General features: G+C 31.4%; 3 protein-coding genes and 1 long non-coding RNA gene across 4 annotated transcripts; 1 reads left to right on the top strand and 3 right to left on the bottom strand.

Moving 5' to 3' along the window:
• Positions 1-2606: 2606 nt before the first annotated feature.
• LOC108765105 (uncharacterized) lies at positions 2607-4993 on the bottom strand. Its single transcript, XM_018513660.1, has 4 exons — positions 4818-4993; positions 3971-4667; positions 3167-3283; positions 2607-3073 (listed from the first exon to the last, which is right to left on the bottom strand). The coding sequence occupies exons 2-4, from the start codon at positions 4609-4611 to the stop codon at positions 2671-2673; spliced, it is 1161 nt and encodes a 386-aa protein (XP_018369162.1). The 5' UTR covers positions 4612-4667; positions 4818-4993; the 3' UTR covers positions 2607-2670.
• A 158-nt stretch (positions 4994-5151) lies between these two features.
• LOC108765094 (putative uncharacterized protein DDB_G0282133) lies at positions 5152-7550 on the top strand. The gene is made up of 7 exons (XM_018513633.1): positions 5152-5472; positions 5765-5927; positions 6338-6400; positions 6523-6654; positions 6726-6854; positions 6932-7048; positions 7118-7550. Exons 2-7 carry the CDS (start codon positions 5893-5895, stop codon positions 7548-7550), a joined length of 909 nt encoding a protein of 302 aa, XP_018369135.1. The 5' UTR covers positions 5152-5472; positions 5765-5892.
• A 2696-nt stretch (positions 7551-10246) lies between these two features.
• On the bottom strand, positions 10247-11143 carry LOC108765110 (uncharacterized). Its single transcript, XM_018513672.1, has 2 exons — positions 10881-11143; positions 10247-10710 (listed from the first exon to the last, which is right to left on the bottom strand). Exons 1-2 carry the CDS (start codon positions 11129-11131, stop codon positions 10578-10580), a joined length of 384 nt encoding a protein of 127 aa, XP_018369174.1. The 5' UTR covers positions 11132-11143; the 3' UTR covers positions 10247-10577.
• Positions 11144-12108: 965 nt separating this feature from the next.
• LOC108765117 (uncharacterized) lies at positions 12109-13550 on the bottom strand. Its single transcript, XR_001940303.1, has 3 exons — positions 13470-13550; positions 13170-13280; positions 12109-12129 (listed from the first exon to the last, which is right to left on the bottom strand). It is a non-coding gene; the product is annotated as an uncharacterized LOC108765117 (long non-coding RNA).
• Positions 13551-15454: the final 1904 nt, after the last annotated feature.

The following is a 15454-nucleotide window of genomic DNA, read 5'->3' as shown; positions in this document are numbered from 1 at the left end:
CCCCTCGTTGCCCCTGGGTTAGAACCGGCCTATATACTCTACTAATGATCCGTAAATGCGTAAATTTGTCTTACAATTAGTCGCCTAATATCAAGAATAATAAATATATCGGCTCTTACTTTATCTTGTAATTTAATGTACGCAAAATACCGGATTATACTTTGAATGAAATTATTGATATTGTTCTGGTACTTGGAGAATGCCATAATTATCGACAAGTAGCGGTATTGTACCGTAATCGATTTCCTCGTAGACGACATCCAAATCATTGTATGATTTCCAGACTTGTATTGCGTCAACGACAACGTTAACGTCAAAAACGACAAAGACGTCATATTAACGTACCAGAAAGGGGTGATCCAACAGTACTTAGCCGTATTGGGAATGACAGCTATTAATCCACGCGTGTCAACGAGGCAAATCGAAAGAGAATTAGGTATTCTGAAATCAACAAGTCGCAGAATCTTGACCACTCATAACTTCCATCCTTACCATATCACTTTAACACAACAATTAACACTCATTGATTTTCAACAAAAACTAGAATTTTGTAAGTGGGCACAAATAATGTTAAATCGTGATCGAACATTTTTCAGATTTGTTTTATTTAGTGACGAAGCAACTTTTCACAACATTGGACAATTAAATCGACATAATTTTCATTATTTTCTGGATCTGTTGAAAACCCACGTTGGTATAGAGAAGTTAATCATCAACATCGCTGGAGCCTCATTGTATGGTGTGGCATATTAAACGGAAACCTTATCGGCCCTTATTTCTTTGACGAAAATAGTAATAATTATTTACACTTTCTACAATAAAGATTGCCGGCGTTGCTTCAAGATATCGATCTGGATACAAGACAACGTATGTTCTTTCAACAGGATGGTGCGCCTGCACACTGGAATAGAAGAGTTAGAAACCATTTAGATCTCACGTTCCCAGGTAGATGGATAGGACGCGATGGACCAGTGTCATGGTGTCCTAGATCTCCAGACTTGTTAAGTCTAGATTTCTTTTTATGGGGATACTTGAAAAACGTAGTATATTCAAAAACACCCACAACAAGAGAGAATATGATGGAGCGTATAACTCTTGCCTGCCGTAGCGTTCCAAGAAATATACTTTTATCGACAGTTGACAGTTTTGAACGTCGAGTCCAATTATGTGTGGATAATAATGGACAGATATTCAAACACTTATTAAGATCATAATCATTTCACATAAAAACTAGATTCTGATATGAATCGACCGGATCAGTCCCGATCTTGCTTTAATCGGCCGGATCAGCCCCGATCTTGCTTTAGTCGACCGGATCAGCCCCGATCTTGCTTTAATCGGCCGGATCAGTCTCGATCTTGCTTTAATCGGCCGGATCAGTCCCGATCTTGCTTTATAACTTAACTAGTACTTAACGAAAAGTAACTTAATTATAGTGTTTTGGAAAGCTCTCGAGATGAGATGTAAGAATGTGCAATGAGAAATAAGGGGTTCCATTTAAAAAATTAAGTGACCTTCACGTGACCTTCAGAGAACTATCCAAGGTCAAATCGATGGCACCGTCTTATGTCCCCCTTCGAGTCAAACAACTTTTGTCCGAAACATTTTTGTCTACTGGGTTTAGTTTTCGAGATATTTGGCTGGATCATTAAAAATGGGACTCCCTGTATATCTATCTCATTTTAAGTGCAAAGATATTTGGGGATTTCATGCAACGCGAACAGATCTATTATTGTACATCATGGCATTGTCCAGCTTGTGCTCGAAAGCCTATGCGCTGGAGATTTGCTATTTTAACCAGAGGCCAATTGCTATTCAAAAAAATTGCTTTGAAAAATATATAGGATTTCATTCTTGTGTTACGACCACTGTTGCACACTTTTTTTTATTATTGAACGAACATGGTGCGAACACAGACATTTTCTTATATTATTGCAACATAAAGTGCAAATACAATCACAGACTTTCTTATTATTAAAACAAATATTCTTTAACCATATTTTTTTCCTCATAACTTAATATTCCATTATACAGTGTGATAAAAAAAAACAAAAATACAAAAAAAAGCAATACAACGCGACAACATTCTTAACATAGGCGCGAGTAGGCTACGCGTGTATCACTAGATAGTAAAATTAATGAATATCTCACACGAGCAAAAAATCGGAGATTTTCCCGTCATCCGGAGAACTAGAGATTGATCCCCAAAACTAGTCTCCCCCCCCCCCCAGCCGAAAATTGAAAACCTGGCAACTGTTCTCAGGAGCCTTAAATATTAAGATAACAAGAGTTTAAGAAAGAAAAAAACTTAACGTTATGTCCAAATATTTATTTACCAAATATTTCGTTTTAATTGTGATTAATAGTGTATATACAATGCCTCAAAAACATCAAGTACATAATATTTAAATAATACTGCTTTTTACTACGTAAAAAAACTAAAAAATCTCAACGAGTTTTGCTTTTGAAAAGCTTAACACGAAGCTTTGCCACATTATTCATAAAAAATTACGGAAATAAATATTTAAATGAAAATTTGATAAATTTAAGATTTAAATGTCAAATAAAAACTTCAAAAAAAATTTACATCATCATAAGCTTTATATGTAAGTAACTATCTGTGTACATAAATTACGTTTGTCTTATATCTATATAGTAATATTTTCAGTCTTATAATTCTTCATCTGATAATTCTTTTTGCGTTAGGTACATTTCTTTTTCCAGTCTCTCTAGTAACTGAAGTTGCTTTTGCAAGATGATATTTCGCTCTTTGTGTAATTCATTCATTACATTCAAGCGTTCATTACATTTTTGAAGCTCTAACAACATTTTTGTGCATATTTCTTGTTTGACATCACTTTCTTCTTGTTGCATATTACAAATAGATTCCCTGACTGATTGCAGAATAAACGACAATTTGCCATCTCGTATTTTTGCTTTCGTATTTATTAAAGATGAACAATTAGTCATAGATGATCTATCACTATTCGCCACTGATTGTGATTTGCTACTAATTGCTGATAGCATCGAAAGTGGTGAGTGTACTTTAGATGATTGTTCCTCATTTTCATTCCTGTAACAAAAACACATTAATTAATATTTATCTGAAAAAATACAGATTGAAAAATATACCTTAAACATATCTTAAAAGATAATTATTACTTACTCAGATGAAGTTTGGCCAACTTTTTGTAAAATTACTTTCTGAGAAACAATTTCATTGTGGCCAGTTACATAAGGTGGCACTCCACTGAGACTTTTTCCAAATATGCTTATCATTTCACTGTAAGAACAAATTCCATTAATTACTTAATAAATATACAGGATATTATGGAAACAACAAAAAAAGGAAAATAAAAACTAAATAAGTAAATTGATTAAACTGTTGTAAGTATTCATTTCAAAAATATCATATTTACAATAAAGTATATGGTACATACACTCCCGGAAATTAAAATCCCAACACCATGAAGGAGTTGTGCTAGATGAATGAAAGTTACACAGAATGTTTGTTCATATGAGTTATTTTATTGATATCTATTACAAGGTCACAATTCGCAGGATACGAGTGTAGCGCCATATAAACATTAAGTATATTCCGACTTAATACCCACTGTAGTCACTTCTATGTTGAATGCAGGCCTCTAAACACGCATGCATCCAATCGTAGAGGTGTCGGATGTCATCTTGTGAAATGGCATTCTACTTGTAATAGATATCAATGTAACTCATGTAAACAAACATTCTATGTAAGTTTCATTTATTTAGCACAACTCCTTCATGGTGTTGGGATTTCAATTTCCGGCAATGTATTTTTTTGTTACATTACTTGCGTTTTAGTAAATAAGAATTGTGCATTCTCTATGGTGCAATTCTAGCAATTCACTAAAACGCAAGCAATCCAGCAGAAAAAAAATACATGTGTTACAGACTTTAGATACAGAAAACAGAAAATAAACTAAAAACTTACTTTTCATATGAAAGAGGTTTTATACCTCTTCCGGAACTGTTTTTTCTCATAGTCCGTAGAATATACTTGTCCCATTTCTTCTTCAACAATTTAAATTTATTTTTCATGTGATTTTTAGTAGCATTTATGTAACCTTTTTTTTGAAATGATTCTGCTAATGCTTGAAACATAGCCTCTTTACTTTGATATTTTTTTTTCTGCAACTTTTTCTCATGCTGTTCATACTCTGTGAAAAACAACATTATGGTTTTGTGGTTCCAAATAAAATGACCATCCTTATTAAAAACAGAAGTATTCTTTTTTTCATCATCTGATGAATCTGTAATCGAAGAATCCAATGAAGGCACAATTGTAGGCTTATATTGCATAGAATTTGTTATGGGACCTATAATAGAAGGACTTTCGTAGGTTATAGCTTGAGGCTGGATTCTAAAAGAACCTGATTTATTTGGTAAAGAATCCAGAGGTACACTTGTAGTTAGGTATTGTGTCGAGCCTCTTGTGGAAGTTATGACAGAAGCATATGCAAGAGTTTGGGGTTTAATTAGAAGCGACATCGTTTTAGGTATTATTTGCACAGTTGAAACCTTTGGAATTACAGATCTCGTTATTAAGGAACTAGCGCTTGTAGGATGTGCCATTATAATTTTTCGATCAGATTTAATTATCAATGGTTTCTCTTGCTGCAGACTATGTACTATAACAAAAAAAATGAACAATATTGATATAATACAGCATTCATACAATTAGTCAATATATTAGTTAATAAAAATGTAATTGAAATACTATGAGTATATATTAAAGCAATCAACATAGTATACTACAACGTTGTGCAAATAATTCTTACCTGAGTATTTAAAAGAAATCTCTATGTTAGGAATAGGCAATCCTTCCTTTGTATTTAATTGGCTTGCACCCCAAGAACGAGGTGAACCTGGCCAGGATCGAACTATTGGTAGAGACGGACTCAAAACGTGTAATAGAAATACAATGCACTAGCCACCTCGAACTGGGCAGATAAGGCCGCAGCACACACTTTTCCATGACGCATAATGCATAACGCATAAGAGAATCAACCAATCAGAGTCCTTCATTTTCATCCCTACTCCTTGCTCTACGAATCTTGCATAGTGCGTTAAGCATAATACAGAACGTGTCGAAAAATCCGTAAAGTTGAATTTTTATGTTTGTGCAAGTTTTTCACGTTCTAGATCGGCCACTTCCAAGTTCGTTCTAACCTTGTTAAAAGTATTTGATCAAAATATATAATATGGATCATAATTCATATTATTTTGACACTCATTATCAATATGCTAATACTGATCAGGAACCATCGAATGAAATAAACATTCAAGAGATTGAAGAGGTGGATGGAGATGGTATATTGATTTCTTTAGTACAAAGTCACCCGTATTTATATAATAAGGAACTTACTGATTTTAAGGATAGCATTAAAAAAGAAAATGCTTGGATAGAAATAGCCAAGATTTTAAACATTACTAGTACGTAATATCTCTCTAATTTTCTATAATATTTTATTAATTGTATTTGTTGGAAAGTAACTATATATTCAGTAACTTTAATATTTAAATTATTTTTAAATAATAAATATTTAGAAATTAAAATTTTTTAAATAAATTGTATATTTTTTATTTATGAACGGTATAATTCACGAAACGTTGGTATTAAAAATGAATATAGACACAGCGATAAACCGCAAACCTTGTGATATAATTATTTAAGATTAGTATAATTTTCATTTTTTACTACGATTAATATAATTTTCATTTTTAGTCAATGATTGCCAAACCAGATGGATACGTCTGAGAGAGCGATATACGCGAGAAAAGAAGCAAAAAAAAGGAGAAACAACAACTGGAAGTGAATCATCAAAATGAAAGGCCTTTGAATATTTTGATAATATGCAGTTCTTAGAGCCATTTATTAGAAAGAGAAGGTATAAAGTTAAGATAAGAAAAAAATCTTAGATCCAAAGCGAATCTTAATACTTAATATAATAATATATATATAATATATATAATTCTTGTACTTTTTTAGTTCTATAAACGTGCTAATATAGTTTATTGGACTTAAAACACAATCATACTGAAGCTGGAAGTAAAATCACAAATCAAATTGTTTGTCAAGTTCAAATAAACTGTATCAGCTAGCAGTTTATAGAGCTGAAAAAAGTAATGTGAAAAAGAATAAACATTTATATTATATATAAGTATTATTAAATACCATAATCCGCTTTGCACCGAATAAAGGATTTTTCTTATGATATTCTTCTTGTAATTGTATTCTTTCTTACGTAAAATTAAAACTTCTTGTATAAGTGATCCTTTTGCATTATTTTTTTTCCAGAACGATGACTAACTTACAGATAAAAAGAGCGCCTCCATCAGTAGGATATTCTAATCTTCAAAGGTTTATAAAACTTATCTGTCTCTCTTTTTTTGCGACATTGTTTTCTAATTTTTATACATTTATGTAAAACTTTGAAAGCATACATTTGCGAATCAGTAATAAAGTTTCTTTTTTTTTTCCAGAAATTATAGCTCAAATAACGGCAGACAAAATAAGTTGTCTTGCATGAATGTGGCTGATGAAAGTAACGACAACGACATACATATAAAAAATATGCCCAGTATGTCACTGCCAAAATACACCAGTCTTCAAAAGTTTGTAATTAATCATCATACATATATAACTGGAAGTATGTATTCGCAAATCAATAATGGAATTTTTTCAGAAACTTTAGCTCAAATGATGACAAAGAAAATAACTTACCTTGCATGAACGTGACTACTTCTGATGAAAGTAATGACAATAACGTACATATAAAAAGTATGCCACTGGCAAGATATTACAGTCTTCAAAAGTTTGTAATTAATCTTCACATATAACTGGAAGTATGTGTTCGCAAATCAATAATGGAATTTTTTTCATAAACTTTAGCTCAAATGATGACAAAGAAAATAACTTGCCTTGCATGAACATAGCTACTTTAGAGAAAAACAACAACGATGTATGTGTGAAAAATATGCTACCGTCGGCAAGATATTCCAGCCAAAAGTTTGTAATTAATTATTACATATAATTAAAAGCATGTGTTCACAAATCAATAATGAAATTTTTTTTCAGAAACTTTGGCTCAAACGGCAACCAAAATAACTTGTCTTCTGTGGCTACTTCGATTGAACAGTCTCCAGCAGATATAAGCAATGTAGATTCAAGGCAGTATGCATTTAAAGAACTTTCACCCAAATCTGGAAACAGTAGAAGAGCAGTGTCACAAATTTTATCACCCTCAACAGAATTTCAAGAGCGTTCCACACGAAAAGATGTTCAAACCAAATCAAAAGGAAAATCACAACCAGATTTTTTACAAAATGCAGTTTGTAAAGTAACCTCTTTATTAGAGAACAGGTCTACGACATCTTTATTGTCATCTTTTAATTCAGAAATACCAGAAGACGTCGCTTTTTGTCAGCTCATATTATCATTACTTAAAAATATGCTTCAATCTGAAAAAACGCAAAAAAAGGAAATATTACGAATCATGTACGATTTATAAAATTGTGAACATAATTCTTAACTATACAATTATTCCAAAAAGTAATATATTAGTTAGTAATTGTATACACACACGTACACATATATGCTTCTAACATAATGCACAGAATCGTTAAATTAAATGCAGATCTGTTTATTATTTATTATTTTTGATTCTGCAGATTTTTTGTTTTGTATTAAAAGATACAGTGCAATATTACATAGAATAAGTTTAAGATAATTAGAAATTTTTATTTTTTTATTTGTAGCTTTAATTGTGAGCTTTAATTGTGATAATTTTTTTTAATTAATCACTTTTGAGTTAATATTGTTAAGGTACGAGAGAAGAATCCACTCGATCATATTATGATTGATCACAATCATTTACAGTGATCGATGCTTGAAGTTTTTTTATTTTATGTTTGTGTGATGAATCACAACTGACAATATGAAGTGCGATTCACTTAACACTATTTTCTTTGCCGTCATGAGCTAATTTTTTAAGAAAAAATTTATTTTTTATTTGTGAACACATGCTTTCAATTATATGTGAAAATTATAAATTTAATGCTTCGAAGCATTCTTTGATTACTCAACAAAGTTTCAACGTTAAATGGACTGATGATCAAATGGATTCTTTTTAAAATAGTGACATGATAATTCTGTCATTTCGGACTGTGAATACATACTACAAGATTATTTGTTATAATTTCATTATACATGATATTTGCAATTGTTACAAGATTATTTGTTATAATTTCATTATACATGATATTTGCAATTGTTACAAGATTATTTGTTATAATTTCATTATACATGATATTTGCAATTGTTACCATGATCGAATAGAGTTCGAATAGAGTTGAATACTTGTACTTAAGAAATATTGTATGTCAGTACACTATGTCAATTATTGATTGACGTAAAATAATTGTGTACTTAACCTGCGTGAATTGTAATGAGAAATCGTTAAAACTCAATTTAATTTTAAGTCCATTGGCACATGTTTTTCCGCGCAGTGAGAGATTATTTACTACAACAAAAACAATACGTTTTATTTCATTTATTTTGCCATAACTTACTTCTATCTGTATCTAAAACGAAAATGAAATAAATATATGAATCATTTTTTCAAAGTTTTTAGTGTTCATATTTTTTAATTACCCTAAATCACAATTTGAAAACAAACTTCTTATGCAAAATATGTATTCATGTTAAGAATTTTTGCTAATTGTCTTCATACGTCGTTTGCTAAACCTTTCCTGAAAAATTCCTGAAAAAATACGAGCAATGTAATGTGTACATTGTACAGATTTACTTTTGATTAGAACAAATGTCATGTCTTATTCATACTTGCAACTTTTGTATAATAGTAAAAAGTTAATTAGTGTTATTGCTTCTTAACATTGTCTTCTATATTACAGTAATGGCAAATTTTTTTTTAATAATAAGATAATATGACTATTTTAACATATATGCATCGTAACATTTAATGTCTTACATTGTTGCTCAGTTAAAATACAACTTCAATAATTAACTAAACCCAGGATTATATATGAATCTAAGTTCAACAATTCTGTACTAAATGAATTTATTATCTGATATGTCATTTTCTCTCTTATTAGGTTCGTATATATCCAATAGTAAATAGTAAAAATGATATATCAGCTCGGCACATATTTTTTCTTCTATTCAATCTCTCTGAATTCATTATAAAGATCTTGAATCAGTAAAAGTATTTGCAATCTAGTTCATCTGTAATTATATGTTGCATCTGGATACAAATTGCTTACGTAAAATTGATGCAAGATTTGTAAAAAAAATGGGAGTATATATTTCTATATATCATTTAATTTACTCAGACTTTTTAAAAGATATAGCCACATCACCTTCATACATTTCAGAAATGAAATCTATTCTATCTATACTTGTTCCTTGTAATAATCCTTCATTTTTAATTTTTGAAAAAAATTGTCTCCGACTAACAGCCAGGTTATCTTTCAACCGTATTTTAAAGATATAGAAAATAAAATTTAATATTATGAGAGTTTAATAAGGATCAATATCGACATTTCTCGTTATTTGATGAGGGATACATATTCCATTTTTTTTTTACATAAATGTAATTTAAAAATAACAGAATCAATTCAAATTTCATGATTATAAAGCGTGCTTTTCTTTGATTTCACCATATAAGTGCAAACATTTCCATTTTACATTGTATAACAAAAGAATAAATGTACAAGATCATTCTTTTATTGCTTGATTATATAGAATACCTACTACTTTGATTTCCAAAACGGATGCAATTTATGAATTAAAAAAGTAGATTATTTTTTATAAAGTAAATAACTATAAAAATATGTTCAATAAAAATAGAATGTTATGAACACAACTTTTATACGTACATATATATACTTATTTGAAATATAAATATTAATACGAGTATATATGAGCTTTATATGTGCCTTTACAACCTCCTTAAGAGGTGTAAGGGCACATATATCATTAAATAAATTATGACTTAATTATGAGACCGCTATATTAATAAATAAAATAAGTGAGGAAAGGACATTTATAAGATGTATTTGTAAATGATAGTTTGCAAAAAAGGAAAATGATATAGGAAGAAATAAGATAATTTTCAATGAATTAAAGAAATAGCAAAAAGATTTTAATAGTATTCTTATAATTCAGTATTAAAATTAACATTCGTCACAAAAATAATGAGTATTCTGAAATGCATTAATTCCAAATGGAATTTCATTACAAATCATCGCAATGCAGCCCTCTTTGAACATATTCGTACTGCCAGGGAACTTCACCAGGTGATGTTAGAAAGTAATCAGCTAGTTTATCTCTTTGTTTGTAAGCAATTGTAATTGCATGATGTGCTGAAGTGGAAGGTATGTCTGTCAATCCATTATCACGATATCGCCGCCATTCTCCAGGTATGATGTTGCCTGTAGTATTATCTGAGTCAACAAAATTTGGAGGACAATATATTCTGTTATTCACTTCCATATGATCTTCTTCAGATTTTACAAAATTATGTAAACATAGTCGACATGACAATGCTGTCTACGTATTTTGGATGCATATTGATAGGTTTTCGATAAATCCTCCATCGTGAAGATAAAATACCAAAGGTATTTTCAATGATGCGCCTTGCTCTAGACAATCTAAAATATTACTAAAATGTTACTATTATTACTACTATTATTACCATTATTACTTATTATTACTTTTTTTATATTACTATTATTATTTTTTTTAATATTATATTTTTTTATTATTTATATTATTATCTAAAATATTACTATTATTATAATTAAATACATAAACTACTAACCTGTAATTAAAAATTTTCTTCCTTTCATCAAGCAGTTTTCCGGAATAAGGTCGCATCATAATGGTACTGATTGAAAAAGCACTATCTCCAAGAAAAAAGCACGGTAATCTAATGTTGCTTCCAGGAAGATTTGCAGTTCCTTTAGGAAGGTTCAACGTTTCCTGTTGCAATGCCGAATAAATGTCAGAAGAGGTAAAAATACCACCATCGCTATTTCCACCATACGATCCTATGTCGACTAGAGTAAACATGTAGTTATGATCACACGCAGCCATCAGTACAATGCTGAAGGTCTTTTTGTAATTGAAGAATGAGCTCCCAGAGTTTGGCGGAGCTTGTATTTCCACATGCTTTCCGTCAAATGCTCCTATGCAATGAGGGAAGTTCCAGTTTTCCACAAAGCCTCTGCAAATATCTTTTCATTTTTCTTCTGTTGGTAAACAGAGATAAATTGGTTGCAACACCTTTACTATGATTGGACAAGTCTCATGAATAATTTTTCGAACAGTAGACTCTCCACATCTGAAAGCCAGCGCAATGGATAATATTTGATCGCCAGTTGCTAAATATCTGTAAAAAAAAGTTATATTGATATATGTATATAAACAGAAAAAAAAAATTACTATAAAAGAACATTTGCTATAAAATAATATAGTGCGATACATATATTTTCTTCATTAATGTAATAATACATAATAAAACAAGTATTTCAATACCTCAGAGTTATGGTCAATCGTTGCTCTGGACTAAATGCTCGATGGTTTGATTTAATCAAGAAAGGCTCATTTCTAGTAGAAGGTTAAAAGTTTCTGTACTCATTCTTACATATCGAAAAAATATATCTTTTTCATTATATCTTAACTCTTGGAAGAGATGCTGATAATCGCCATACAACGGACGAGCAACATTGATGGGTCTCACCCATCATCTCCGATTTAACCACTTCCTTTGTCGATTTCTTTTTTGTAACAAGCCCAATAGACACAATTGTAAAACCGCGAAAATGCAGAAGTCATCATCGTCCATGTTTCTTTATATCCGACAAGAGTTTAATATCTAAAATACAAAAATATATATAGATAAGAAATAACTATATATATTTTTAATTTTATTGATTTGATTCTGTAAGTAACAATGAAAAATGCAGGTCTTCCGTCAGTACTTACTTCCAGATATATTTTAACAGGATTCGAATCGAAGTCTTATGTCTTATCCGTTAGATAACTACCTTGCCGCAAAGTCACACAGCCTGAAAAGGAGTCTCTGTTGTATTTCATAGAAGTATCTCACAATTCTTAATTTTATTGTATTATTTTATATCATATTTACAGCTACATAAAAATTAAGTTATTTGTATAAAACTTTTAAAATATTATAGAAATCAAAGCCTTACACAGTCTAGCTGGATCTTAATGCTTGTATGATTCTTATGTGAATTTATATACTACGTATGTAGTCCCACAGAAACGCGCGCCGAAAAATTTCCAGTCTTGAAACGCTAACTCTACTAAACTACCGCAGTAATATCACGAGTTAAATTGACTAGCAATTTAACAAATTTTTGATGCTTATTCGCATCTTCGAAACGATCTTAATAATTATGAACATAATATTATGTCATTCATCATTATTAAGATCGTTTCGAAGATGCGAATAAGCATCAAAAATTTGTTAAATTGCTAGTCAATTTAACTCGTGATATTACTGCGGTAGTTTAGTAGAGTTAGCGTTTCAAGACCGAAAATTTTTCGGCGCGCGTTTCTGTGGGACTACATATGTAGTATATCAATTCACATAAGAATCATACAAGCATTAAGATCCAGCTAGACTATGTAAGGCTTTGATTTCTATAGTTTGTGTTATCACATGTACGGTCCTATAATATATTATATTATTTTAAAATATTGCACAAAAACTGACTTTATTATTGCTTTACTAAATTAGATAAAATATATTTAATATTATAAGAGATATTTGGTAAAAATGTAGATTAAGGGAGCCCTCCTCAATGACCTTAACCTTGACATATGTTATAAAGGTCATGACCCTGAGTGACCTTAAGGAAGTTTTAATCGTCGGACCTAACTCGTTAAAAAGTTATTAACAAAAGAAAATTTAAAAAATAACGTCTTATTTCCGCTATGTATGCAATATTAAGTACTATTCTGCACACCTCTACCGACAGGGTAGATGCGGGAGGGGGTGGGCCGTAGATGAACAATTGAAATGAACAAAAGGAAAGATTCTTGAGTGTTCAAGATGCCTTGTTAGAAATAATAATTCTGTTACCTGCCCTTGTTCTAGCACATCTAAAACTGTCGTTGAAAAATCAAGCAAAGCTGAATAGTAATAATGGGAGACAAAGACCAGAAATACACAGACTAAAAATAATCAAAATACCTAAAAAGATAAAAATATGTACATAAAAATGATTGTTTACTTATTCTTAATTTTATTTCTATAGCTATGTAAAAACTAGGTTATACACAGCTTCCAATATATTGCACAAAAATTTTGATTTTGTTATTGCTCAACTAAAATTATGAGATAAAAATATATTCAATAGAAAATATTTTTTTAAATACCTACTCTTCTAGGTATATTTTAACTTTTATTCATATATTAACCTCTTGGCGTTTCACGTGCTCGGTAATCGCGGTGTAATAACAGTCCTTTTCTTCTTTTTTAGGTTAAGATAAAGCTTCATGCACAAGTTTGTGCGTTGGCTCTCGTTACGTTATGCGCTATGCGCATGGTATAAGGATAAGGGTATGCTCACGCGCATGCGACCAATCAAAATTGTCGAAGTGTGACGTCACACAACAAGCGGTAAATTTAAAACTGCTGTTTCCAACCAACTTATGTTAGCAGCATTCTCGTCAGATATTTTATTTTTATTTAAAGTTTACAGGGAAAAATACGTTTTGAAATAATTTAAGAACTAATGAATATCCTGTAACAAAATGTAACATAAGTAAACATTACAAACTCAATAAAGATAGAAGAATTTATTATGAAATTTATTATCTTATATTTAATTTATTTATCATCTTATATTTAATATCTATTTCTAATATTTCCTCTCTTATGCGCAGGCCCTAAGGTTATCCTTTGTGGGGATAGTTAAATGTCAACAATAATAATAACACGTATATACAAATGTTATGAAAAGGATTTGTAAATTTCATTAACTTTTTTCTCTTATTCTTATATCTATTTTCTACAGCAATATTTTATACTGTTTCCATTAAGCAATTTTGTTTTGCGAAAATAATTGCCACAACCTTTCACAGAACAGGACATTGTGTATGTAACACCGAACATTAATATCGTGTCAAGCATCAGGAGCCGCCATGTTTTCGTTTGGGCGGTCTGATTGGCCCCGAGAGTGACGTCACACTTTGACTGCGCAGTGGGTATCCACGGCGTGAGCATACCCTTATCCTTATACCATGGCTATGCGCAAAGACTAGAAGTGCGTTCCGTATCGCGCATGATGCGCATGATGCATCCTCATAGAGAATGGACTGCGCGATCCGTGTATAACTACAGTAAGTGGTATAGGATATGTTGGTCGAGGAAAATGAGAGAGAGGGACGTAGGTTGCGGCCAATCTCCCTCTTTTTCTAAGATTGTGATTGATTCCTCCTTCGTCGCGTAGGAACGTATTGTGCCCATCAATCACCCTTTTTTGTAAGATATCTGTGCAACGTTTCGAGTCTCGGAAATCTTGCATAAGTGTCATTTTCGATTCGTATCGAGTCTGTATTAGAGAAGTACATAGAAATATGGTGTATACTTATTGGGTGTGCAAGTGGCGAGGAGATAAAGAACCTAAAAGATCATTTCATAAGTAGGTACACATATTAGGTTAGATTCGTGAAAAGCTTAAATATCTCATTTACAAAGCTTTAAAATTATGTTTCGCCCTTATTGAAACAGACTGAAAATTTCGAAAAAACACTGAAAATAAGAGGTTAACGCTCAAATTTGAGTGTTAACCCCTCATTTTCAGTGTTTCTTCGAAAATTTTCAGTGTCTGTTTCCATAAGGACGGGGCCCGGAACATCACAATTTCACCGTTGAGTAGAAAAAGACACAGATTGGCCGCAACCTACGTCCCTCTCTCTCATTTTCCTTGACCAACATATCCTATACCCCTACACGGAACGTGCAGTCCATTGTCTATAGGCCTGTTCGTTTTGGCTGAACTTTTGCACCAGTTCATTTTTCTTCCTTTTCTATCCGGGAAGAAAGAAGAGAAAGAAAGATGAACTGGTGCAAAAGTTCAGCCAAAAAGAACAGGCCTTATGTCTTTGGCTATGCATTATGCGTTATGCGTCATGGAAAAGTGTGTGCTGCGACCTATATAATGCTAGATTCACATTGCATCCGATTTGCGTCATACGACGCTCTGCAACCAATCAGAAAACAGGATTCCGATGGATTTTGCTTCGTATCATCGGAATCCTGTTTTCTGGGGATCGATTCTGTATCTTGAAACGAGGTGAAAATTACAAAAGTGAGTGAATTTACTAGAATACTGATAATTTCATTGGTCAATACCTAGTAAA

This window comes from Trachymyrmex cornetzi, unplaced genomic scaffold, assembly GCF_001594075.2.
Source record: "Trachymyrmex cornetzi isolate Tcor2-1 unplaced genomic scaffold, Tcor1.1 scaffold1166, whole genome shotgun sequence".
NCBI classification, from domain to species: Eukaryota; Metazoa; Arthropoda; class Insecta; order Hymenoptera; family Formicidae; genus Trachymyrmex; species Trachymyrmex cornetzi.
Note: the sequence above shows the minus strand (reverse complement) of the source record. Positions and strands in the feature narration are given on the sequence as shown.